Raw genomic sequence first — 27,468 nt, forward strand, 5'->3', positions numbered from 1 at the left:
CGTTCCTCTGCTCAGGTAACGTTCAGAATTAGGTGCACACCCTCCTTCCTATGTCTCGTCCTGCCCGAAAATGTAAGGTGTGTAGGTGTAAACTGGGGAATGGCTGTTTCAGGAAGAACTCATGCAATGGTTTCCCCTCACAAAGGTCCGATTTATGCTGCAGAAGAGACTCATATGCTAATAAACTGGTATTGACAACCGTGATAGATGCAGCTCGGTACTTAGTGAGTGCTGGAGAGCAGAGTTGATTGCATTTTACAGTCTGTGTATTTCTCTGTTTATTGCTTGTATTCTGTCATTAAGCAAACAGGTTCCTAATATAGCAAATCTCTCTAATCAGTAAAGCAAGGGAGAAAAGAACCAGAAGCATCATTAATTATGACCATTTGGCTGCAGCCTGGACAGTCTGTTGCTATTGGATTGAGCCACTTCCTCTGGTTTCATTTTCTGGAGGTGGAGCAGAAACTGGCTCCCCTTATCCGTGGAGGAGAGTAGAGAAATGTTCCATGCCCTGCTGGCTGACAGCTGCCTCAAACCCCGAGATGAAGCACTGACTTCTCTACAGAAACGGAGACCTGGGGCAGCAAAGACCAGACTCCGCATCAGTGCGCTTTTAAGTCTCTGATTCCAAGAACAGAGCTAGTTACTGCTCCAAAGCCTGCCTCGTCCCCGAGGCTCCAGAAGAGCCTACTGTGCGCAGAGCTCGTGTGCCCGCGAGGTGGCCCGGAGCGGAGGAGGGGGCTCTGGACGGAGGGCTCTCGGTGATGTGTGTGTCTGTGCGTTTTGAACAGGAAGGCTCCTGGCACCAGGGCAGACTTTCCAAATGCTAATCACTGGGGTAAAAGGCAGGAGCGTCATCGGTCTGACTCCAGGTAACAGAGGTTAACAGCATCTAATGCATTTATTAACCCTCTGGTACCGGGGACTGGCGAGGTCTGGCCCTACAATTACAGTGCGGTGGAAATGCTATTACCCGCCGTGCCTGGACTAGCGGATTACTGCCAGCGACAATTTTACAACACTGCTAGAGGGACAAGGCTTAGGAGGTGCCTGAATACAAGTTCTCCAGTTTTCCAGAATGACAGCAAGGCTGCCGGGCTGGAGACGGGCTTTGCCAGTCCCTTTCATCTCCCCATCCTCGAGATGGAAACTTGGGGTCCCATGGTTTGCTGATGACGTTTCCCCTCCACTCAGAGTCAGGTGGTTTCCCCCATAACCACAGAAGTATGAATTAGCTGCTAGGAAACACTCTTTCCTAAAAGAGCTTAGATAATTCATTTTGAACATGCCGTACCAGTGGTTAAAATGGACTTTAAGAAAAATGAAATCCACTCTCTTCTCTTCTTTATCCTTCTCTCTCTTTTTTAGGAGATGTCATATTTTAAAGCCACACTGGAAGGTTTGGTGTCTAGGTAGGTCCGGGCTGGCCACACTCTGTGCTGGGTCTCTGCATATGCCATTAACGAGCAGGGCTGCTGGGCCCACGGACAGGACCTTGGGCCCGCACTCTCATTACTCCACCCTTCATTTTATGGGGTTAGAGCTCCACAGTAAGAAGTACTCCTCTAGTTTCTAACTTACCTTATACCTTACAAGGCCTCGGAAGTTTTGTTGTTTTTTTTAATTTTCGTGAGACCATCCCCGTTTTTATCACCTGCGAGACAATGTTTGAAGTACGTAAGTACTCTTTGCAATAGTTGAAGTTGGGGGCCACATAATTCTATGTTTGCATTTATCAGACCTGATTAGCAAGACATTGATAGCTTGATGATGTTTCCAGAAATGCTCAGGATAAAAGCCCTTCAAATGTGGAAATAACAGGTTGCTCAGGCTTCTAAGATGAGCTCTAAGAGCCAGATTTCCTGAAGTGGACTCTGGATCTGCATGGTTTTCTGACCCTCAGTGTCACTGGAGGGAATCAGACAGCGAACAGGACTCACAAGCATGCACCCAGCTAGGCACACACGGGTCTAAATTCCCAGGCTCTGCCCCTCCATCTGCAGCTTACAAACCCCTACGGGCATAGACACCCAGTGTGGCAGTGCTCCCCCTGCACTTCGTGCTAGCCGGTCTAGGCAGCAGAGCCCTGGGCCCTCGTCTTGTAATACGCACTTCAGGTTTGCTGTGCGATTGGAAAAAATCTCATGTCTATGTGCAGTCTTTTGATTCTGTTCCCCAGGTGCCACCTGCTCTTCCAAGAAGTGGTAACATTTGCTCTTCGCCTTCTAATCAGACTGCCCCACCTTACTGTGGTCCATGCGAAGTTCAGGTGCAATTCCAGGGCTGTCGTGCTCTGCCTCTGGGGGACTGGGAGTTGCTACCCAGACCTCTCATTGGGCAGCTGTGTTAATACACTGTGTAAGCAGAGCATTTAAAGGCCTGTGTGCTTGTGCTGCTGAGCCTGTGGGGTGCTAAGTGCTTCTGTGGGTTGGGAAGGTGCTTAAGAGGAGAGAAGGCGCTTTCTCAGAGCCTCTGCAGGGGCCTGGGGGCACATTATTACCTTTGCTCCGAGCAAGATGAGCCTGGAGAGGCTGCCTCCAGATTCAGTGAAGCTAACGGGGCTACCGGGAGACAAGGCCTCACGTTGACCATTTCCTTTAGATAGATGCCAACAAGATGCCCACTTTGGGGAGGAAAGACCTCAGAGACTTCATAGACCTGGAGCTGGTTCAAATGTATTTTCCTGTGTCATAGAGCAGTAATCCTCACTCTTCCCAAACGGAAGGTAAGAGCTGGCAGGCCTATAACCCCGCAGGCAGTGTGAAAGCCTCCGTGACTGGCGAGGGTCAGCTATCTACCTCTGCAGATCTTGAGTCCACTTAAGACAATCTGTTAAGACAGAAGACTTTTCTTATCCATTGGTAGAAACCCCTTTATAATTATTTAATCATCATGGGCATTGAACTAGTAATTCAACACGTTCCTGAAGTGACTAAGGATAGCCAATGAGTACCCCAGATTGTGGACGTAATGAGTAAAAACTTACATACCAGTGCGAATCCTACAGAACAAAGTAGGAAGGAGGCCTGCCCGACCCTTAGAACTTAGAGGCCTGTGGTTTAGAACATAGAGGCATAGGTTAGCTATGACCACAGCACAGAAACAACTCGAAGGCATAATGTGTCTCAGACTAGGGGCACCTGACTGGCTCAGTCGTTTCAGTGTCTCCCTTCAGCTCAGGTCATGATCCCAGAGTCCTGGGATCGAGCCCCATGTTGGGCTCCCTACTCAGTGGGGAGCCTGCTTTTCCCTCTCTCTCTGTCTCCCACTCGTGGTCTCTCTCTCTCACTCTCTCTCCATCTCAAATAAATAAATAAAATCTTTTAAAAAAATAATAATGTGTCTCAGACTAGAAGTCAGGCTGCTTTCTCTGCACATTTTAGTGAACTTCTTAGTTATGCAAAGGCCCTTAGCAAGGGTTTATGTCTTTTGTAGATTATGGCCTAGTAAAGAAAAAAAAGAATGCGATGTTTTAAGGCCATTTTGGTATCCGGGCACAATTCCAATCTTGAACAGAAATAAAACATGTAAAGTTCTGTACATTATTCTCTGCAGGTAACAATGCAATGGACCAGATTTGCTATTACTGTAGATTAAAAGTAGGCTTTTGGGTAAGGTTCAATTCCTCTTCCCATTTCTCCTCTGATCCTCTTATACATAACATTTAGTGACCTTTGAACAGCCTGGGGATGCTTCACAGTGTCTTATTCTTGATGCCTGTTTAAAGGTTTCTATTTCATATTCACAGCTGGCATATGCAAATATAGGTAAAGATTATGATGCCTCCCAAGTAGCATTATGGTCAATAAATGACTCCTTGGGCGAACATGCCATCATCAGCCTAGCATGTCTCCAACGAGTTACAGAAGTCTTCCTACAACAGGCAGCCTGCCCATTGCCATTCACTCAGTGCTGGTTGCCCAAACACTCCTTGATTCAGTGTGATGCTTGACCAGGGTCATCCTGCCGGCACACGAGCGCTCTGTCTTTGGTGCCGACAGACTCCTGTTTTGGGGGAAGGAGCTCATGGTCGGGGAGGTTCTTCATGTGGATTTAGGGGCACGTAGAGCATGAAGAGCTAAGCTTGCCAGGATTGCCTGGAAGAAACACTGTAATAGAGGAAAGAGCACATTTTCTTTTAGGAGTTTTAGAGACCTGGTCTATATCCTGACTCTACCAATTGCTATGTGACCTTGGAGAAGTCACTTAACTTCGCTGCGCTCTGTTTTCCTTTACAAAACAACAGGGCAGTATTGGGTCAGCAGTTCTTATTGTAATTGTTTGAGCGATGGAAACTCTCCCGCAACTCAGTTCTCGCCTGGAAGCTCAGTGGGGACTAGTACCAGTGTGGGGAGACGGGGAGCCCCCTGCCACTGCCCTGGAAGCAACTTTATGATTACTGGATTGGGATCTATAATACCCTGAACAGTTCCTCCGGGGGTCTATCGGTAAGAGTCCCTGCCCTGTGCCATAACTCCCGAGCAGGGAGCGGTTTACTCAACTGCAGGCAGCCCCTTGAGCCCAGCGACTACACCCTTTGGCTCCTGTCACCTGATGCCCAGCTTTGGAAAACAGCTCTGTGCTTGTTGACTGAAGCAATGAATAAAACAAATGAACAAACAAGCTTCGGGAAGACCTATCTCTGTGTTACTAACGAATGTGGGTTTTTTTGGTGACATTTGTACCTCAAAGGCACGTCCCCAAAATGAACATGCAGAAATATAAATGAGTTCTGAATATGAACGACTTCAAAGCTTTGTCTTGGGGCGCCTGGGTGGCTCCGTCGGTTAAGTGTCTGACTCTTGATTTTGGCTCAGGTCATGATCTCAGAATCAAGAGATGGAGCGCCATATTGGGCTCTGTGCTGGGCGTGGGGCCTGCTTAAGATCCTCTTTCTCCTTCTGCCTCTGCCCCTCCCCCCAGCACTCTGGCTCCCCCTCCCTCTCGGGGAAAAAAAAATAGAAAACGAAACTTTGTCTTTAGTAACCTAGTCTTGTGCTGCCCCCACTAGCCACAGGTAGCTGCTGAGCCTTTGAAATGGCGCAGGTCTGAAGTGAGATGTGCAATGTCAAACACACCAGATTTTGAAGACTTACTATGAAAAAAAGTAAAGTTTCTCATTAATAACTTTTTATATTGATTACATGTTGAAATGATAATATATTGGGTTAAATAAAATATGTTAGCACAATTATCTTCACCTTTCTCTCTTATGTGGTTACTAGAAAACTAAAGATTCTGTATGGGCTCATAGTTGTTCACATATTTCTATCAGTGGCTCTGCCCTAGACAACTGATTAGTGAATCATTGGTAATCATTATTCCATACTCTATATGAGTGATTTTATGTGTGTGTGTGTTTGTGTTTCCCCAGGCACAGAAGCTGAAATCCAATGTGTCGGGCGGTACACACCTCTGTCTTTCTGATGTAAGTTATGTTTCTCTCTGGGTCTCCCTGCATTTCTAGACACAGAGCCTTTGGGCCCTTGGTGATGATGTAAGGCTCAAAGACAATGAGATTCAGGTCTAGAAAAAAGATCTAAGGCACCCTCCATGTCCCTCTGCCCTTTGAGCCAAGTGAGGTCTTCGGACCCCAGTGCACGAAGTTTGAACTATGTGTGGGACCCAGGATCCTTATCACAGAGCTAGACCCGGCACAAATACCATTGTTCAGTGCCGGAGACTATGTGACCATAGTCCTGTAGAATCAGCCTGCACAGAGAAGACACTCACCAACTCTCACTGCTTACCAGAGGTCCTCTGCCTACAGTTCCTTCGACCTCCGCAGCAACCCAGAGGTAGCTAGGGCAAGCCACATTCCTCTCCCCGTTTTACGGAGGAGATGAATGATTTTGTCATGAGCTGATCATTGTGGCGGGATGTGGCATTATGGGACTGAGTGGGTGCTGTGGTGGGGACAGAGGCATCGGTCTCAGGGAAGGAAAGTTGTGCCAACTGGGAGTCCAAAAGCCGGAGTTCTGGCGTGGGCTCTCCAGCTGATGAGCGGGGCAGGCTCCTTCATCTAGAAAATCTAGGGTTGAAAGGGCAAGTGGAGAGAAAAGTTGCTGACTGCCCTGCCCATCTTGATGCAATTTGTGGCCCATCTCCATGTGAATGGATATTTGCCTTGTCCAGTTTTCTGAGATGATTCTTCCTGCCCTTCTTCCAGGATAAGGAGGGACAGTGGGCTTCCTCCTCAGTCAGTACCAGGAGAAGCATTCCATGTTGCGCTAGCTAAGGGGAGATCCAGAAGGTAGGAGTGAAGGAAGACACAAAGTTGTCCCACAAGTAGATTTCAATAATCCATAGTGGAGGAGCCAGAAGCAAGTGTTGGCCAGTTTATCGTAAAGTATATCTCAATATATCCAGTTCTCACCCAGCTTCATGATTCCTTTCCATAAAACTACAAGTCAGTGAATTGAGGTCTCCGTGGTCCTATCCTGGGCCAGCTTTGCTGAGTGGTACAGCTAGTTGGAGGTGGGGGTGGGAGAGAGAAAGAGTGTGGTTAAAATATACTGGGATAGGAGGAGTACATGCAGTACGTGACAATGAAAATATTCTCTCTTACAGCGTGATTACGAAAAGAACGGTCTCGCTGGTCCTTCCAGCCACATAACCACAAAATCAATGGCTGCTCCTCCAAGCTGCGGTCTGAGTCCACTGCTGGTTCTGGTGGTAACCACCCTGTCCACCTTATTTTCTTTATCTTTGGCAGAAACATCGTAGCTGCATTTAAATAACAATATGGACATGTAAAAAGACAAAACCCAAGCTATCTGTTTCCTGTCCTCTTGTATATCTGAAATTCCAGTTTTAGGAGCTCAGTTGAGATACTGCAAAAACAGTTTCATCCAACTGGAACTTTTTCTTTGTTTCTTATTCTTTTTTCTTTTCATTTTTTCTTTTCTTTTTCTTTCTTTCTTTCCTTTTTTTTTTTTTTTTTTAAGAACTCTTCTCGTGATCCTTAGGGCTTCTATGGGCTACCTGATGCAGTGCTACATTCCATATTGAGAGGGCTTTGGGACCGGCTGTGTTGTCACGGGGCAGTGCGTAAATTTGTCTGTAAAACCAACTTGGCATGATTGATGATGGGGATGATTTTAACAATTTAACTCTGGCCTTTCCTAGCGAGAGAATCTTCTGTATCTTCTGTAATGGCTTTGGTTTCTGATGACATCACTTTAGCCCAACATGGGTGGGTGCAAGCTTATTTTGTCACAAAGCAAAGATTCTCATCCAGAGGATCTTGATGGCCTTCGTGCAAACAAGCTTGCACCAGTGCTCACCTTTCTATATGTACTGGCATTTTCCACACTGTTTGGGTACTGTGAAGAGTTCTACACTCTCTTACCAAACAAAAGACACCTGTCCCATCCAAATGTAGTGTCTGTCTTCTAATCAGAATAGAGGGGGCGAGTGTGCGTGACACTTCGCAGTACCTTGATCACTGAACGACACTTTCCTAAGCCTTACCTGAGGGAGAAGCCCTTTAACTAACAAGAGTCAAATATAGCGGACATGTCACGCTAATACTCTTTACACGTATGAGGTTATATGTAGAAAACAAAATTTTACTACTAAATGATTTCAACTCTTGGCTTTCTATATTTTGAAAGTAATGATATTGTCTTCATTTTTTACTGATGATTTAATACAAAATACATGGAGCTCGTTTTCCTCTCGTAAGTAGTGTTAGCTCCAGTATTAACTTCAGGAAGACAGCTTTTCAAAAGCAGACTCTGAGGAGCCTCGTGCTTTAGCAGAAAGCTCTGCATCACGTAACTGTGGACAGGCAGGAGGAAACAGAATGGCCAAGTGTTGTCTTTTATCATTTCTTGAAATGCAAGCGTGCATAGCTGTGAGGAAACTGGCCGCCACTCGTAAATGCTCTGCAACAGCCGATGGCATGTGTGCCAGTTGACATAATCCACTACCTTGGTTTCCATGTTACTTGACAAAGGCCGGTTTGACTAGGCTGGGGGACAGGACCATGCCGCCCTCTTTTCTGAAGCAGATCTGTGCCAGGGTGCACAGTTGTTTTCCTAAGGGTTGTCTTGACTCTCAGCGGTGATGACCTGGCCACTGTTTAGAGGGATTTGGTCTGACGGTCAACAGGAATCAACTCGCATCTTGTTATGTGTCCTCCATGACAGACTGTGACTATGTGGAAAGAAAGGCTTGTGGATCAAGAGGGCCAACAATAGGTCTGTAGAGATGAGTTGGCCAGCAAAGATACACGGACCAGAACGGGACTCTGGAAACAAGACACCTGGCTTGTTCACTGCACATCACTTTCCATCATTCTCGTCCTTAAACAAGTAGAACCCTGAAGTGCACTTTTGAAGTCTGGTTGATGGTGACATTCAGAATCTGCAATGATCGAGTGCTAGGAGCCATGCTTCTCCAACACTGAGTAGAGAAGAGAATCCACCTGAATAGAGTGCTGGGAGCATTACTTCTCCCCACATCAGTAGAGGGGCTGGAGGAGGAACCAAGGTGCACAGTTCATACTGATCCCCTTTGCCCGCTGATGTTTGCCTTGTAAGAATTAATCGAATCACTGGGGTGGGAAATCTATTCAATCCAAGATAAAGGCATAGTCTTTTCGCTCTATTGGTGTTTGAAGTACATTTATATCCAAATGTTAATAAACATAAATGTATAATACTAAGTATCGAGTTTTTTCAGTTCAAAATGTTTTCAAAGAAAATTCATCAGACAAATCTGATTAGTGAAAGGTTTCGTAAAGACTCTGACTTTGAATAAACACATTACATGTGTCGAAACATTTGGAATTCCGGTCCTCTATGAAAGCATATCTCTTACAGATCATATTTTGTTTTAATTAAGGTATTTCTGTGGCTCTACACTGTACTAATTGCGTATGGGTCTGACTCTGTGTGATCTACTGTAGAAAGCTATTGATTCCTTCTGCAGTAAACAGCGGCTGTAATTAGCTTCAGATGACCGAAGAGGAAATAGGAGTTATCAGAGCTAACAAGGGTAGCCCTTCGGTGAGGAACATGGGGATGTGCAACCCATAAATTCAATTTGGGAAAGCCTCATTGATCACCAACAAAGATCTCATTTTTCTTCACAGATAGAAGCAAATTAGAGTTACCAAATCCTAAATTTGAAAATAAATTGCTGATGAAATAAACAGGGGAAAGATGTTCAATGACAATACATTAGAGAGATTCTTACAAATTCATGCCAAGCAGGTGTTTCTGCCATTCAGTGTGATTCCCAGTTTGACACAGTGGACGTGAAACACCGTCATTTGCCCCAGGACTAAAGCAGGCAAGTGACTTAAATCTTTGACTTCCTTGTGCAGCAGTGCTGACAGCAAAAAGGATTACTTGCTATCCCTCTGTCCCTGCGTTTGGGGTACCACCAGATGCAAGGGCCGTCCGCTGAGGTCTGGGCCTCTTGCAGAAAGCATCTCGTGGTAGCTGATTTTGACAAAAATAGTGACTTAGGTCCATATGGACCATGACTCCCATGTCAAGTCTAGCCATGCCCTGCTGCTTATTTAAGAGAACGAAAAAAAGGGGTACTTTGGCAAACTGATTGGAAGCACATTCGTTCCACGTGGACGTAGAGTATCTTTGACCAGTATCTGTTTATCTTTTTAATAGAGCACACGAGGGAAGAAGTGCACAGTAAAGAGAAGAATTCACAATGCCACTTCCATGTTTATTTTTCCATATCTGATTTTTTCAAGCCCCTAGAGTATAAGTTGAGAATTACACAGATTATTTTTTATTCAGTATTGTGAACTGTATCCAGAGTACAATAGGAGTGTGGTTTTCATTAAAAAATAAATAAAATTGTTTAACAATTCTCTATCCTGTAGTAAAAAATGTCTTAGAAGCTATCTTTGAGTTAATCAGATATGGGACAGAGTTTCTCCAAAGCTGCTGTGGCCTTTGATTTGGTCTATATGAAGACTGTTGCTATCATGCATACACTCCAAGGACGGGTCCTCTCCAGCTGCACCCTGTCGCCCACCTGTCCCTTTGTACTCTGTCTAAAGTAGACACTCCCAAACACTTCATCTGCTGAACTAGCAAGGGAGGAGAGCGGAAGCATTTTTGAGGCCGTGTTAAGTGCTTGTTGGGAAAAGAGATGTATAAGCAGTGGGAGTTTGTATAATTAGCAAATTCTTTCCTTAGAATCTAGCAAAAATGTATTTCTGTTGTTACTATTTACAAAATAGTGGCCTTGGAGAAGCTGTCATTTGGAAAATAAGTCTTCATTCATGTAGTCCGACATGCATGACTTATTTGAGTCAATAAACTGTAGACCAGAAAAGGGCTGCTTAAATGAACTCAAATTTTCTAATTCCCTTTCAACGCTGTTCTTGATCTCCTGGATTCATACCCCTGTGATCTTTGTTGCTTCTGCTCTTTGATAAAGCAAATGAGACCATGGGAGACCCAGCTTTTTGAGAAAGACCAAAAAGCAGTGGCAACAGATGGGCTTGAAATGCCAAGGGCTTGGGTACAGGGATGACAGAAGGGCCCTACTGCCCCGAACTTGGGGAGTTTGGAGAGATGAAGCAAAATCAAGGTGCAGCACGAGGCCAGGTGCCATGGGTGAATGGGTCATGCAGTCCGCTGGTGTTCCTTCCTGAACCACGTCGGAACCTTGTCCTATGAATAGCCAGAGTCCCTTGAATTAGACAGCAGTGCCTCTGTGGAAAGCAAGCCAGAGCTAATATCTGGACGACATAGGAAGAAATTTCTTTTTAGAATTTCTAAAACTGTAAAACAGCTGGGAATTCAGTTGGAAACCCTTAGAAGCTACATTTTCCTCTTATCACTAAAATAGGCATCTCGTGTATATATCTGACACTTCTTGACTTTGACCCAGCTCTTCTTCTTGAGTGACCATTTGTTCTAAGTCTGTTGTCTAGAATTCTTCTTGAAGACTGTACGTCTGAACACGTTCTCCTGGCAGAAGCTTTAAATATGTGGGTTTTGCCTCTGCCTCCATCCTGGGGTGTGTTTGGCAGGACATTTCATTTCACAAGGGGAGTCGTCTTAAGACAGTGGGACTCGGTTCTCTTTCATGTCGATTATTGGTACCCCAGTCCCCATTCCTGTTCTTTATCATGGAAGTGTTTAACAGGGTCCCTTCCTGTGGATTTTTCATCCAAATCCTTCTAAATGTAGTCCTACCCAGATTAACTCTTCTTCTGTCAGATGCCCATTGTACATGGAACCCTGGCTTTTTGACAACAGAGTGGCCTCCCTCAGGAGTCAGGGGATCTGAAGGTGATGTTAATCCCCCAAGTAGGAAGTTCCTCCATCCAACCCTCCCTCTTCTGAGTTCCCTTTTCTTAGCCTGGGGATGGTCTTGTCTGCTCATCCTCACCAGGCATCCCTTCGCTGCTCCCGGAGCTCTCGGATGAGCCCCCCCCCCCCAAGGAGGTTCTCCGATGAGCTCTCCCCACCCCCCAGGAGATAGCCTGGGGTTGTTGTTCCGCAGGAAGCGCCACCTGCACTCTGATTGCTCTGAGATCCAGCCCAGACGGGTGGGGCGGCGCACAAGCCCTGTTTCAATAAACTGCCTGCAGAGAACCGCAGCCTATTACCCGTCATTGAGGTCCTGGCCCCCTAAGGTCTCCAGGCTCATTTGACCAGCACAGCTGCGACTTGGGCTGTCTGCCCCTGGCAGGTGCCAATATCAGCGCCTTGTCCCACTGCCATGAGGAGTTTATTTTTGCTCCAGGGCAGCTGCCAAGCCCAGCACCAGCATCGATAAAAGGTTTTCTCGGATTTTCCTTTCTTCATCCCAGGCCGGGTTTTCTTATCATTCCCCCACTTCCATTTTATAGAAAATACCAAGATTCTGGCCAGAGACCAACAGCCCCTTCTTTCATTTGACCATCTCTTCCCGGAGCTCCCCCAGCCTCGCCGGAGAAAACGTGCCGCACAGCAGGTACTTCAAGAGCGTGGGGTGAATGAAAAACTTGGGGCATCGAAGGCTTCATTTTGTAACACGGTAGCGCGAACTGGACTGTCCACGTTGTGTTGCCGGCCCTGAGCTCTTGTACACAACAGTAAAGGGCTCCCGAGGTTACCGAGGGTGACCTGGAAGGAAGCGTCACACAAAACATTAGAATCAAAGCAGCTTCACATCTGCCGAATGTGTTTCCTGCTGAGAGATGAAAAATGAGCATTTGTCCCCAGGACGAGCTGAGCATGACTAGCCCGTCCCAGGAAAGGACAGGACCCCCAATGGGGGAAACTGATTTCAGGGGAAATTAGCCAGTGACTCTGCTGGCACTTTAATCGGCCTCAAGTGCAGCCCGCTGGCCAGAAAGGCGGACCGCTCCACCAAGCCCAGACCAAGGCCGGGCCTGTGCCAGCATCCTGAGAAGCAAACTTGGTTGGTCTTCAGATCAGCACATTTATCCAACATGTACTCTAGCTGAGCGAACCAGAACTAGGACTGAAGCTCTGAGAATACAAGGCAACGGCTTAGAGAAACACCCATCTTTTCCGGATGGCAGAGTCCTTCACTTTAACATCCTTCAGAGAATCTAAATTCTCTTTGTAAGTAGTCCAAGGAGCCGCTTTCCAGACTCAGTCCCCAAGAAGTAATAAGCCCCAGTCCATAGGCGTACAGCAACCCACACCCCTCAAGCAACATGGAGAAGCAGACACTCACCCCCCGCTGAAGCCGGGCAGGCTCCACGGGGGACCAAGGGGGGTCACCCTTTGAGGCCTCAGAGGGCTGTGAGCGTGGCCAGGTGGCCATGCCAGCGCAACTGTCCCAGCTGTCAGGGACCAGCCGCGGCGCAGGTGGGTACAGGAGACATCAGAGCTGCTCTAGCGGAGGGAAGCGGACAGCCAGCCGTGTTCGTTCAAAACAGCAAAACTTTGAAAGTACGCAGACCCTTGATGGCAGCAAATAGAACACAGATTATAAGACTAGAGTAAAGTAGGATAAAGAATTGAACACCCAGGCGCTGCCCTGGATAGAAGAAACGCAAGGCTCTTTTGAGTGGGTAAAGGTCTGTCTCCTGTCACTGGGGCCGGGCAGGACGTCTGGCACTTACGGCTTCATCACAAAAGCTCCCTTCCTCTCTCCGTGTCACAACTTCTGCAGGGCTGCGTGATCCGGCATTATTGTCCTGGTATGCAAAGTGTGCTTGATCTGGAATCTGGCTTTTTATTTTTTAGCTTTAGTCGAAAGCATTTCTGAAATGTGGGAAAAGGAGAGAATGGGAACTGGAGAACCCACACACGGATTGCCCTGCCTTACTTGGCTGCGGTCTTCTAGTAATGAGACTTTTCTGGATTCAGAAATAGCTGATTGTCCTCAGAGGGTTGAAGAAATGGTTTCAGAAACCCGAAATCCAGGGCCTTATATTTCTTCTAATTATCTCTTTTCTCCTCTCTTTTTCCCCCAAGGGAGGAGGGGGAGCGCTTTTCACCACAGAGTTTTCTTTAAAGAGTTTTCTCCTCTCCTGTGCATTATCCCTTAGATATTGAAATTATTTTCTCTTGTTTAATCCGCCTCCTGCAGAGAAGCTGTGTGAGATTCCGGATGTGGGCTCTTGGGTTGTATTTTTTAGATGGTGTTGCATTTTTACTCAACCGGAGGGTATGTCTCGGCTTCTGTTCCTTCTGTTTCATGCAGGCTAACCATCCAGGTTGAATAGAGTAAGGATTCTGGTTTTTAGGATGGTTTTAGACTTCTGTCCTGGGAGAGGGGTCAGACACCCAGCCTCATCAGAGCTGGGTGAGGGGTGTAGTGAGCCTCATGGAAGCCTCCAGTTAGGAGAGGATCCAGAGGAGCGACCTCCCTCCTGGTCTCCATTCGACACCGTGTGTTTCCTGAGTTTCCCACTTGTGCAAGAGAATACATGTATCTCATCTCCGTGCGTATCTGCTTTCCTGCCGCACCTGTGCGTTCTCCGGGGCCGTCCCCGCACGGCTTCCTCACACGGCTGTTTGCAGCGGGATTTACCACCAACGCCCTGGAACACACCTACGTATAGAGGTACAAGTTTCGCTCTTTGGACTTTGGAAGTGGTTTTGTGATGTTTGAATTTTCTGTTAACGTATTGCTCAAGCACTACAGAATGTCCGTATGTAGTCTGTTCAGCCATCCTCCACCTCAGAATACCCTAATAAACATTGTTTTCTTTTTTTAAAAAAAGTACGATCGTGGTGTCTTTTGCTTTTATCTTAATTCATCGGAACATGATCTAGAAATCTGCAAGCGCATGGAGATCCCCAGTATCAAGTTGCAGGGGCTTTCTGACAGCAGAGGAGATAAGACTCCTGAGGACTGAAGTGGTTGATGCTTCTAGATGCTTCTAGATGATTCTTTGTCTTGGGGGTGGGAAAGGACAGTGTCTGGTCCTGCCCACTGTGGGATGTTTAGCAGCATTCCCGGCCCTGTCCCAGTAGACGTGAGTAGCAACCACCCCCCAAGACGCTGTCAACCCCCTTTTAGGGGGACAGCAAAACCACTCTGATTGAGAGCCACTGGCTTAAACCCAGCCGGATAGCTTACATACTCATGCCAAAAGGAACCAGGGTCTGTGCAGGGCCACACCAGATATTTATTTTATGTCTTCAACACACACAATTCTATAATTAGAGGATAGGACTGATGAATTCTTTAGATACCATCATAAATGTGTTGAATTATTTGTGTAAACTTATAAATAGTAAATATTTGGATAAAAAGTAAAGACAGAATAGGTCATTGTCCCAGTTTCCAGCCTATAGCTCAGTGCTGGCAAGGAAAAGTTGCTTTGCACCGCGTGAGGCTGGATTTGATCCCTGGGTGTTCACACCATCATCATGACGTGCAAATAGGACTCCCCAGCTTCCCTGGGGGAGGTTATAATCTCTGGCCCCTTATCACCACCAGGACTTTTTAAGGCAACATATTAAAGCCCAAAACACAGTAATTAACTTCTCAGTAATTAATTAAGCGTTATTTGCTTCTGTCTACAACGAGTAGTCCGCTACCTAACAGGAAGACCTTGCCTCGTCGGACAGAAGCCTGTGCTTCCCTGGCGGTTCTGCAGGACACAATTTTGCGAACTTTTTTGTTTTTCTTTCAACTGGGTTTTCCTACTCCCTTATCTCCCAGGCCTGCTTTCCAATGACCAAGCTTAGAACGATTTCTAACGGGCTCCACGGGTTGGATAAAAAGTCGTGTGCATTTGGGGTTCTTGTAACATGGCCCCAATGTTTTTGTTACACAAAACCCCAGATTCCAACATCTCCCCCGGCTTCGGGCGTCTGGGGCTGCCTGAGCAGAAATCCCCAAGTTCATTCCCAGAGAAATGAAGCACCTCATGTCCACACGTGGGGCAAGCCCCTGGGGGAGGACAGGACTCTGAGGCTCCCTGAATCAGAGCAGAAATGGGGAGGGAACGGTGCCCTGGGGACATCAGGCTTCCTTCCCCAGCCCGTTAGTATTCTAATCACCTTCTCAATACAACCAAATCCCCAGGATGCAGGTGATAGAAATTTTAGGAGCTGGAACAAGAAATGACTAATAAAACCCTGAGAGAAATGCCAAGAAAGTGAATAAAAACTGTGACGGGAACAAGATACAAGGCTGCTTGTGTTGGGTGATATAAATAAAGCATAAACAAAAACACAGCGATGTGAGAGATATGAGCAGAGTATCCATAAAAATCACATAAACTGGCCTGCTTTTATCCTCATGAAGAGTCCCCCCATCCAGGCTGCTGGGCAAAGAACTCACCATGTGTAAAAGATGAGGGGAGCATTTGGCCTGAGAATACCTTGGGCGGGTATACAAATAGGGATGATCTTTTTTAGAAAACCATTTGACAATGGGATCATAATTTAAAATCCATATCCCTTTTGAGCCAACAATTCCACTGCAAGGAATTTACCCGGCCTTCCTACACCATGTGCCAAGGTCTCTGCAAAAGGATTTCCATTGCAGAATAATTTGTAAGAGTGAGGTCCTTGCCACAACCTGGACGTCCATTAACAGATTAAAACCCCTGGTGCATCTAGACAAGGGAACGTTGTGCCACTATTTGTGAAAAGTAGATATATGTCCACTAAAACTGGAAGTGGACTATGGTATATGAAGTGAAAAAGGCAAAGTACAGGACAAAGAAAAATATGGTCCTACTTGCATCCATGTTAGAAACATAGATTAGATAGATGGTGGACAGACAGATGATATGGTTAGATAGATAGATGATAGGTAGATAGATAGATAGATAGATAGATAGATAGATAGATGATAGATGATAGGTAGATGATATAGTTAGATAGATAGATGATAGATGATAGATAGATGATAGATAGATAGATAGATAGATAGATAGATAGATAGATGATAGATGATAGGTAGATGATATAGTTAGATAGATAGATGATAGATGATAGATGATAGATAACAGGTAGATGATAGATGATAGATGATAGATAACAGGTAGATGATAGATAAAGGGATGGGTGGATGAATGGGTAGATTCTACGTAGATATAGTTTTTGCCATGTCTGTATATCATTTTTACCGGTTGTTTTTTAAAGAATAAAAGATAAAGGAAGGATGTAGCTGCTGGAACCCAGTCAGGGTTCGGCCCTTGCTCTTTGGAGGAAAGAGGCAGGTGCAGCCCTGGCTCAGAGCGCTCCCAGGACCAGGATTTCCTCCTTCCTCCAGCGAAGCTCCACACAGCCCGAGAGGCAGTGAGAGTCTGCCCCACAGAACCTCTTTCAGGGTGAACTGCTGCAATCTGGGGAAGAGGCACCTTCCAGGCAATGTACACACCGTGTGCCCTGGAGGGTTCTTGATAATTCCTCACTTTGTGGTCAGGGACACAGGGTGAGTTTGCTCTACGTAGACAAGGAAACAGCTCTACACCAAAGGGAGGCTGGGTCAGCTCTCGGTGACAGGACTGTCAAGGACTGGTCTGTGGAAAGTGCCCACAGAAGGCCCATGATAATAATGGCCCAATAATAAATGCCATTGGTTATTGAGTGCTTATCACGCACCCCTCCCCCCAGCACCAGGATGGATGGGTTCTGGGCACGTGATCTCATTCCAGCCTCACAACCACTCCCAAGATGGAATCGATCTAATTTTGCAACCAAAGAGACAGAGGATCAGAGACAGCAAGTGACTAATGGAAAGTCACACAGCCAAAGGAGGTAGAGCGGGACTCAGATTCAGTTTTCCGGTGCCAGTGTCCGTTTAAACTATTCTCTGCCCTCACGCCTTGTGGGGGGGACTGTCTCCTGGCTTTTGAGCAGGAAAGCTCACAGGTACATCCCACATCCCCATTTCATTTCCCTCCACCCACATTTGGGGCTGTGTTACGAGAACCCCAAACCGACATACTGTGGCATGAGCTTGTCTTCAAAAAGATAATTAGATTACCTCCCTCACCTTAAGGAAAAGAACAGCAGATTAAAAAAGAAATATGACAAGCCATCTGAGTGCCAGGACTGCTCCCCTGAGAGTTACACTTCCATTTCAGTCCCTCATTCTAGACACGAAACCAATTAAAGTAGTTGCAAGGTACACAGTTAACACCAAGTGACAAAAGCCTGCCTAAGTGTTTTAAAGATCTAATTTACCCACCGACTGTACCCAGAAAAACATAGCTGGCCTGTCTTGTACAACTTTGGAAGTGACTGGCCCGGCTCCAACTTCAGGGGTGCCATGTCACCCTATTCGGATCCCCTGCCATCACTCCCTAGGCTGGGCTGTCTTTGGACCAATGACAGCAGACAATGGGAGCTCTCACCCGTGGGGCGGTGCTGGAGGAGAGGAGCCAGATCTCCCTGGCAAGGGGTGGCTCCGTGACATCACTTAGTCCCTGGTACTTGCCCTAAATTTTGCCCTCTCCCACTCTGCCCTCACCTAGAAAACGTGGAGAGGGGTAGGAGAGTGTATGGTGGAGGCAGGCCTTGTCTCAGGGCTTCTAGCAAATGCCTGAAAGCAGTTGTCTCAGTCTTACCTCAGACTGAGGATGGAACGTGGGCTCCATTCCTTAATTTGCAAGGATTTCATTCTGGCTTCAGGGGTCTTCAGAAAACTGTACCCAAATGGAACAGAAAATGCACAACAGACAATTAGAAGGTTATTCCTACCAGACGTGGTTCTCATCCACGTTTGCGTCCTCCCTCAGTCCATTGAACATGAATCCCTGACACCATCCATCGTCCACGAGTACCAGCATCAGGACTGGAAAGCAACCACACTCTGATAGGAAGCTTGTTCGGTTTTTGTTCTTTGAGATGCTTCTGTCCCTGAAGGATCCATTGGGTACTCAGATCGCACCTCCTTACTTAGAAGTCGTCTGGGTTTGCAGAGCACCTTCACACACGTCCTCTTTTGATTCTGCCACTGGAGGGTGGGGGGCTAGTTGATTCTCCACATTTTCTGGATGCGGAAGGACAGACCCGGAAAGGCTTTCATCCGGCCAGCAGCAGGGGAGCCCCTGCAGCCCTCCCTCCAGCACCCCCAACCCCCCCCATGTGACGTTCTCCTTCAGCTTCCTTTCTGCCTTGTCTAGCATGTTTCCACTCTCCCAGGAATTGCACACTATTTTAACTCACTATCCACTTCTGCCGCCACGTCTATAGACTCTCTTCTGCTATTCCACTGAGTTTTTCCAGGCATGTTTTTGCAGGGCATTAAGTGTTCTTTGGATAAGCCCTTCTGTGTTTAGGGGATAGCCAACTTCAGATGCTCACACGAGGCTGCCCAGTGACCTTGCCCACGAGCCTCAGCTGTGGTGGGCCGAGAAATGGAGCGCACTCACGGGATGGTGGCTTCCTCGCTAGAACCGAAAATGCTTCCAGGTAGCAAACCAAGGTATGGGGACAGGGGCAATGACGGACGTGCCAGCGCTGTGCTCTGGTGGACCCGGTAACCTCTAGGTGCTAGGCGAGCTTGCCTTGCCTGCCCCGCAGGGAGCCCCCGCATTCAGCTTCGCCCCACCCGCAGAACTCCACAGAGCCCGCCAAGCCCAGTTCACCCAGTGGCCCCCTGGGGCCTCCAGATCTTCCCACAGCCCCCCACCATCGAGTCCATTTCTAATTGCATCCTTGCTTTCTTCCTGCCTTTTTTCATTTCCAGTAGAAAACCCGCGCTTCCCCGGGGCCCCTCGTTCCTCGCTTAACGCTGAGCCTCACTGCGACCCTTCCCCGCAGCCCCTGAGGCAGGTGCCGCTCTCCCGATTTCGACGGTGAGGACGGAGACCCAGAGCTTAAGTAACTTGGCAAAGCCCCACTGATCAGATGGGGGTGGGGGCCAGAATCGGAACCCAGGCAGCCCAACTGGAGTGTCTGCATCTCTAAACTCAGCGCTCTCCTGCAGCCTCACGGCTCCAGAAGAGGCTTTCTGCAAATCACCCCCCTTTTCAAAGCCACAGAAGGATTAGATCTTTAAGGAAATGTGAGGTTTTAAATTGGTAATCCTCTTGTAATGTGAAGAACTAAAGTATGTGTCTGGATTTTTTTTTTCTTAATTTGGGATTTACTGGCAGTGGAACAGAATTGTCCCTTAGGCGGTCATCGCTGGCGACATTTTAATGAGTTCTGACGGCAGGTTTTGCCTGTGTATGTGGCACACAGGTCCCCTGCCCGGGAAGGTTCATTGAGCTCACTCAGTAACCGGAGGGCATTTATGAAGGTAAACAAATAAAATGTGACAGTGACAAGTGCGCTCCTCGGGTGACACGCGCTCTCAGTTTCCTCGTCTGTAAAATAAAAATGGTAAAGACGCCAGCCTCGTGAGTCTGAGGATTCTGTGGGCTAGTTCAGATGAGGGGCCTGTAGTGCGGGGGCATAGCAAAGGACTACAGAAACGTAAGGTGCTGGTACTGTGGAATCCGTGGGGTGCCATGATGAACGGGATGGGGAAGCGGCTTTAATCTGGGCGACCAGAGGAAGTGTCTCCCAGGAGGCATCCTCAGCTAGAAAGCCTAAACCTTGAGAAAGCACCAGCAGTGGGGAGAGAGCACTCCAGGGGGGAACAGCGGTGTGAAGGCCCGAGGTGGGAAGGGAGGTGATGGTGCATTGGAAAGGAGAATTGGTCCAGGGGCTCGCGTGGAGGGACTGGAGAGAGAGACAGGAGGCTGGAGAGGTGGTAGGGACCCTGCAGACGCCATGGGCAGTTGGACACCCTCTAGCACATGGTTGGCAAACAGTCAGAGGGAACAGTTAGGGCTGGGACACGGCCCGTGCAAGGGAGGGTGGGGCCGGCTCGGGGTGCTCATACTGTGGGGAGACGAGTGGAAGGGTTTCAGAGGCAGAACTGATGAGGCTTGTCGGTGCCTGGAAGTGAAAGGTGAGCAAGCAGAACCCCCAGGCCGGGCCCCTTTGCAGAGCAGGGCCCACGAGGGAGCAGAGGTTCCAAGAGGGTGGAGTGGAAAAGATCCAGAATTCTCTCGTTAAGTGTGGGAGACGCCTGCAAGCCCCATCACCAGCCCAACTCCAGCATTCACGAGACTTGTCCCTCTCTTCTCTTGCCCGCATCCCATGAGCGGGCAGGGCTTTACCTTCCCTCGCATCCACCCTTCCCCTCTGTTCCTGCTGCCTCCCTCTATGGGCTGTCATCACCTGCCTCCAGCACCCAGCCTCTCCCTCTCCAGACTGTTCTCCTGAACTCCACTGTCCCCAGACTCTGCTGACACGCTACTTCCCAACTTTCTGTCCTACTTTGTCCCTGCACAAACAAGCAGACCTATTCCCTGCTTTCTCTCCACCCCCTCCCACGGTCACCCACTGCCACCGCGAACCCCCCTGCAGCTCCCCTCTGGCAAGCCTTTCCAAGTCACTCTAGCCTCCAGCAGGTCCTCACCTTTGGGCGGCCCACGACTCTCCAACTCACCTCACTCACCCTCTGCTCATACGTGACCTTGCACTGTCGCTGCGAACCTCCCCCACCCAGCAAGGCTTTATATGCCCCCCAGAAGGGAGGATGGCCTCCCTTGGTATCCCCAGTGGGTGGCAAAGAGTAGAAACGCTAGGGACAAATTTTCTTGACCTCTCCAAACCTCCATTTCCCCCTGTAAATAGCTCAGGGGATTGCTCTCAGCTTTTTATGTTGGCAATGGCCGCTGCCATGAAGAGATTGACCATAAACACTGATGGTGGAACTGACTATAGAAACCGAATGTGACCCTGGAACCCAGAGCTGGCGCGTCGTGGGGATCTGAGCGCACACAACTTGTTTCTGAAGGAATGGGTGAACTGAGCGTCCCCCAGGCTCCGTCCCTCCCCGCTTCACAAATTCACCAGATGCCTGCCACGCAATGGGCACCATCTTTGGGAAACAAAAAAAACGAAGAAATATATGCCCCCATAGAAGTTTATGGACCTTTTTTTCTCCCCTCTATCCAGTCTCTGAAGAATGCAGACTTCACAGGGAGGGGCAGGAGAGACCTATTCTCTCTAGGGAGAACAGTCCATCACAACTGCACGTGGGGCATAGAGCAGAGTCTGTGGCGTCCAAAGGGACAGCTAGTTCTTACAAATAGGATTAAAATTCTTCTGGGTCATAGTGCCTCATAGACCCCCCCCCACCCATTTGGCTGGTTAAGGACAGTAAAATCCTCAAAGGACAGCTGAGTGTCTCCCTCCCACATACTAAATTATTCGGAGACAGGCTGCTACCCCAGCAAAGTGTCTGCACGTTCACCCAGCCAATTGGACAACATTCCTCCAGCACTTGATAGAAAAGAGCCATTTCTGCATCTACTCACATTTTGTCACTTAATTGTCATTGTATAGGAGTTCATTAACGTTCCCTTAATTTGTTGTGAAGCGTTAAAAGGCTTTCAAATCTAGTCAAACTCAAAACTAGTTTATTTGCCTTTTATGATGATTGAAACGATGTGTACTGTAAAAACCTTATGTTCAACATTCAGTGATATTAATTTCACTCGACTTCATGACTTAAGGTCAAATACGCTAATCAAGGCTGCCATCATTAGCACAGGTTCCCTTTCTATTAAGCGATTATGATCACTTACTATTAATGAGTCGTGAAGTTTTAATAAATTTTTGCTGGTGTGAAATTGCAAAACAGTAATTATGACACATACTGTATGGATGGCTTGTTCGACGACGTAAATTTGGCCTAATGTTGGTAAAAATACAAAAGAACATTAAGTAATTAATTAGTTGCCTCCATGGAACCAAAATAAGGCGTCACCATGAAGATAAACGGATGAAAAATGAAGAGCCTTTGTTGTCACTAGTGAACTGTTATGCGGTGGGACCTGGCCACTTAAAAAGACCTGATGCCCCCCAAATGACATCTTGCCTGAAGCCAGAAGACAAATAACTTTGCAAGAATTTTGGGGGTTGAAGTCAATATTTCCAGCATGGGGCTGATTGTATGACAGCACGGGACAGAGGAGGCTTTCGAAATTAAATATTGATGCAGCTAGATTGATTGAAATGCAACAAAAGGATTACCATCTCAAGGCTGAGAGAAGCGCTGGGAGCCCGGGATAGAACCAGAGGCAAAGATTTAGCACCCACATCTGGGGTTTTGTGTGGGGCATGCATAGAAGATTCTGTTGAAATGCTGGTTCCTGGGCACTGCCCCCAGGGACGTTGGTTCAGTAGGTCTGAAATAGGGTCTAGGCATCTGCATACATTCAGGATTATTCTGAGACCAGTGGTCTCCAGGCCACACGTTGAGAAATAACGACCTAGAAGCCCTACACCACAATTCCGCAAAGCCATACAGGAGTCAAAACTCCTACTGAGCAAATACTCATGTGGCAGGTCCCCATATTAAGCACTAGATTGTAAATTTTCTTGACTGTTTATGATCGAATAAGAAAGGCATGGTATGTATATAAATAACAAATATATTGGCATTTAAGATTCCCTGAACGCTTACTTATAAAGTGCCAGGCACTGAGCTGAGGAGCTGACATGCACAATGGGATTTGACCTCACCACAACCCCATTCTACAGGTGTGTGTTGGGACAAGTCATGGAGAAGGCATGATGGCTGGTTGACCCATGAGCTGGACCCTGGCAAGTGGAGGGTCACACTCCCTCCCCTGTCGTTGGAACGTGCATTCCACCTGCCCTCCTCATTCTCAGAAGCTGCCCCAAAGATACAACCTTGAGATCATGATGTAGTGTTGAGACCAGATGGAGAGTACGTGGTCTGAACCCAGTGAAAACCTCTGTTTAAACTTCTAAGATCTGGCAGACAGGTGTGGACGTACACTTGCCCTGCAGCTCCCCAAGGTAAGCTCCGGATGTGGGCCATCTACCCAACCCATGTGGAGTATCTGGAGTAGCCTGCGTCTTCCTTGGGCTCTCCTTGCCCTCCGTGTATGGGGCCAGTCTGTGAACCGACAATACAGAAACTAGGACACAGAGAGCAAGTAACTTGCCCACGGTCACACGGCCAGCAGCGCCAAGCCGAGACATGGGCTCCATGGGCAGACAGCGGGCAGTGACTGCACACAGTCTGGCAGGCGAAGAACACGGCCAGGGGCTAAGGAAGATTTCTCCAGTGACAGCAGCACGCGGTGGGCACTCGGGGCAAAGCCAGGGGAGCCCTTTGGGGGGTAGTTTAGGTGTCCAGAACAGTGGCTTGCACTGCTCCCTGGAGCGCTGGAGACTTTGGTGTGAGTCCTGGGGTCAGCACCGAGGTAAAGGGGTAGGCAGAGTTCCTCGTCCTGTTGCCCTCCCACTCTACAATCCCTGTTCTCATTTATCTAGTGGCTCCTGGGGAATGCTGTCATGTTAACAGCATGTTTGAAAATCCCTGGCTTGGGGCGCCTGGGTGGCGCAGCGGTTAAGCATCTGCCTTCGGCTCAGGGCGTGATCCCGGTGTTGTGGGATCGAGCCCCACATCAGGCTCCTCCGCTATGAGCCTGCTTCTTCCTCTCCCACTCCCCCTGCTTGTGTTCCCTCTCTTGCTGGCTGTCTCTCTCTCTCTGTCAAATAAATAAATAAAATCTTAAAAAAAAAAAAAAAATCCCTGGCTCGGGGAAACCGAGCAAAGGGGCAGAGGGTAGAAGTGGAGGCTCAGAGAAGCTTCCAGTGATGGGACCAGGTGTTTAAGCTGGGGCCAAAGAGCGGTGCAGGAGGAATACAGTGGCCGGTGATTCCTCTAAAAGGCGATGCAGCCAACCAGTTTCCGAGTGTGGCTGAGAAGGGCCTGAGCGCCGGGGATGCAAGCACGTGTCTCCAGCCCCGCGATGGGCCCACTGCTCCCCTGCCCGTTTGAGAGAAAAGACTCACTGGGTTCAGGTGCCTCCATGAGGATCTCAGCTCCCCTCGTGCAGCACCCACCCCACGCCAGACGCTAGCCCAGCGTCCTACTCCTCAGGACAGCCCACGAGGAGGCAGGATTATTTCCTCCTTTTACAGGTGAGGCTCACTAACACGTCTCCCTCCTCAGGGAGCATTCTGGGGACCGGAGACTCCAAAGCTCACGTTCTTTCCTCCCTACCTGTGATGACATGGTTAAGACTCAAACCATCTTAAGAACTGAACAACAAAAGATAGGGCAGCGTCAGTTACACAGCGTAAACTGGACAGATGGGACCTGCCAGTTATGCTAATTTACCGCACGGCTGGCCCATTCAGGCACTTCGCGAAGCCTGCCCCTGCTCAGAGTCACCCCTCCCGCAAGGACAGGCGGGCTGTCTAAACTCAAGAATGATGACGAGTATCCAGAAAGCCAAAGTCCAGGGAGGGGCTACACAGTCTCACAGAAAATGCACAAGGCATTTCCTATTACCACCAAATACCTTATTTCACTGGATCACCTGCCTAGAAAACATTTCTTTCCCCTTAACCATTGCATATGTCATTGCAAAGCCATGAGTCCCAAGAATTTTCTGTAGAGTTCCTCACTGAGGAGTCTCAGACCTTACAACCAGGGCCACGGATCCCTGCCCCTCGGATGCCCATCTGAAAGCTCTCCTGGGTTTGCCAAGAACAGTGTGAGAACCAAACCCCAGCTGGCAAGGGCTGCCGTCCGTGTTCCTTACAAATAAGGTCATTTTCCTTATTCTTGGCAAGACAGGTGTCATCTGGTCTTTACTTCATTAAGTTCTCTTCGATCTTTACCCACACAGGAGGCAAAACTGAGCAGTGACTTGCAGACAAAATAGTGCCAACACGGAAACAAAAATAATGAGTTTGTAGCCTGCAAATAGCTCCAAGGAAACATAGTTGCAAAGAGAGGGGAGCCGAGATGGCCCACTGCCTAGATTCCAGGGTAGGACAGTGATGTGAGGGTTACCCCACTCTGGCTGAGGTCACAGAAAACCTTGGCCCAAGAGGGTAAGAATTCACCCCCTGTGGACTATGCTAGAATGGCCACTGGCTTCACTTGAAATGGTGACAACAAGAGTGAAAAGCTAATGTTTGTTGCATACTAACTTTGCACCAAGAATGCAGCTAAATGCTTCTAGAGACATTTGCTCTAAGTAAGAGGAAAATTAGAGGTTGACGCAGGGAGCCTCACTTTCCAGACTGGCCTAGAAAGGGCATGTTATCCTGTGGTCACACAAACAGCAAGTGGCAGAGCTGGGCTCCCAACACAGTGTGACTTCAGGAACCAGCCTCTCCTACCCCGCCACCAGAGGGCTGCTTCTAAGGGCATCACCTTTTCAGAAATCAGTGTCCTGACCAGGAAACATCTGAAGGGGGTGGGCCGGGGGGGGGGTGGAGGAAGCAGCCGACAGGCAAAGCACGCTGAGAGGAGGCAGAGGCCCTGGGACACACCCTGGACACATCCCAGGCAGATCAAAATCTTGAGTCTTTGGAACCCAGGTGCACCAGCGAGGGGCAGGGAGAGCCAGCTTTCTCAGAACGAGACTCTGTGTGACTCTTGACCGTGTAGCCTCTGTTGGGTCGATCAGCTCTGGAAGTGTCCAAGAGCGGTACGACAGGAGCTAACAATGGTTCTTTTTTGGGACTGTGGGAGATTTCTCTCTCCTTTAATAAAAATTTTAAATGTTCAATGTTGAGCAATTAGTTTATACAATGAAAAGAACATCAAACTCTACTTTAAAAATATACATTAACCTATGACCTTACAGGCTATGATAGACACCCTAGGAGGGTAAGGCTTTGTTGCCGACATGAATCACTGAACAACTTTTGAAAGAAAGGCCCTAGGTGGATAGACACCCCAGCCCGGCACAGGCCTGCAGGAGTTGCTCAATGCTCTTTCAGCTACTTTTCTATCCTACTCATCAATCTACCATCCTCCTTCCTTCCTTCTTCATTTACATCCTGCTTGCTTCGTTCTACAGGGCACCTTGGCAGCTTACATACAACTTAGTCGGATAAGAATTTGAAGTCAGTGAGAGCAGAAGAGGCCACAGGAAACAAAGGTGGAGACGCAGCACGCCTGCCCTCCAAGTCCTTGTCACTCTCTCAGCTGGGCCCTAAAGTGGACAACAGTAAAGAAGGGAGCACTAATTACATGAGATCAAAAGAAACGCAGGAGCACCACCGTTCCTGAAACTACGAAAGTATTTGCTCCAGAGTTCCTCATAAAGATGGCCCCCGGGATGCAACAGTGGTCAATGTCCTCATCAATATCACTGTAATCAGTCATGACTGACACAGACACAGCCCAAAGGCATCACCCCAACAGCCTGTTTAGAAAATGCAATTCTAGTAGGACTTGCAGTTAGGTCCAGGACCCTTCCTCACCAATGTCTGAGTTAATCCAAATTTTAGGGTATCATGACCAATGGTGGCCAGACCCCAAGGTCCTGAAGGTGACCTTCAGGGTCCTGCAAATGTTTATTTCAAATTTTACTCTTAACGTATTTTAAATACCATAACTATGAAATCGAACCACCTATAAACAAATATGTTGTGTAACACATTTTAACATTTTGGAAACTACTGAATTGGTGAGTCATGCTGCTGAGTTGATGCGTTCTTCTGTCGTCCTGACAACGAAGTCCTGCCCTACTGGTTTAATTGAAAAGTGTCCTGAGAAGACCAGGTAAGCCATCGAAGAAAGGAATATTTCCAATTGTACCCACTTATCCGTGTGATCCAAGACACTCTTTAACCCACATGAACACAAACTCATATGGGCACCGATTAGGTGGGGAGATAGATATGTCTTCAACTCTCCCCCAGAACTGCTCATTTTAGTTTTGGATCCATGAAAACAACCTCACTGACTAGGAAGATAAGATCACCAACCGCAACATGGTGCTCTGGGTCCTGGAGCAGAAAAAGGACATTAGGGGAAAACCTGGGGACATCTAAATCAAGCCTGCAGTTTAATTAGTTGTATTGTGAGAATATTAATTTCATAGTTTTGAGGAATTTATCATATTTATATAAGATGTTAACGGAGTAACTGGGTGATAGGGATACTTCTCTATATATTATCTTTGTGATTCTTCTGCAAATCTAAAATGATCTCAAATAAAAAGTTTGAAATTTTAAAAATAATCTCATTGTTTTCATGTAT

General features: G+C 47.7%; 1 protein-coding gene across 11 annotated transcripts in view; it reads left to right on the forward strand.

The window, feature by feature from the left end:
* The window catches only part of GFRA1 (GDNF family receptor alpha 1), a 203,825-nt gene extending 195,039 nt beyond the window's left edge, over positions 1 to 8,786 (forward strand). For all 11 annotated transcript variants that reach the window (XM_044382180.3, XM_048218726.2, XM_026494209.4 and 8 more), the window contains 2 exons: positions 5,375 to 5,428; positions 6,571 to 8,786. In XM_044382180.3, the coding sequence (XP_044238115.1) occupies positions 5,375 to 5,428; positions 6,571 to 6,726 (210 nt within the window). In that variant the 3' untranslated portion in view covers positions 6,727 to 8,786. The remainder of the gene's footprint in view (positions 1 to 5,374; positions 5,429 to 6,570) is intronic.
* Positions 8,787 to 27,468: the final 18,682 nt, after the last annotated feature.

The sequence above is a fragment of the Ursus arctos genome, unplaced genomic scaffold, assembly GCF_023065955.2.
Source record: "Ursus arctos isolate Adak ecotype North America unplaced genomic scaffold, UrsArc2.0 scaffold_7, whole genome shotgun sequence".
Taxonomy (NCBI): Eukaryota; Metazoa; Chordata; class Mammalia; order Carnivora; family Ursidae; genus Ursus; species Ursus arctos.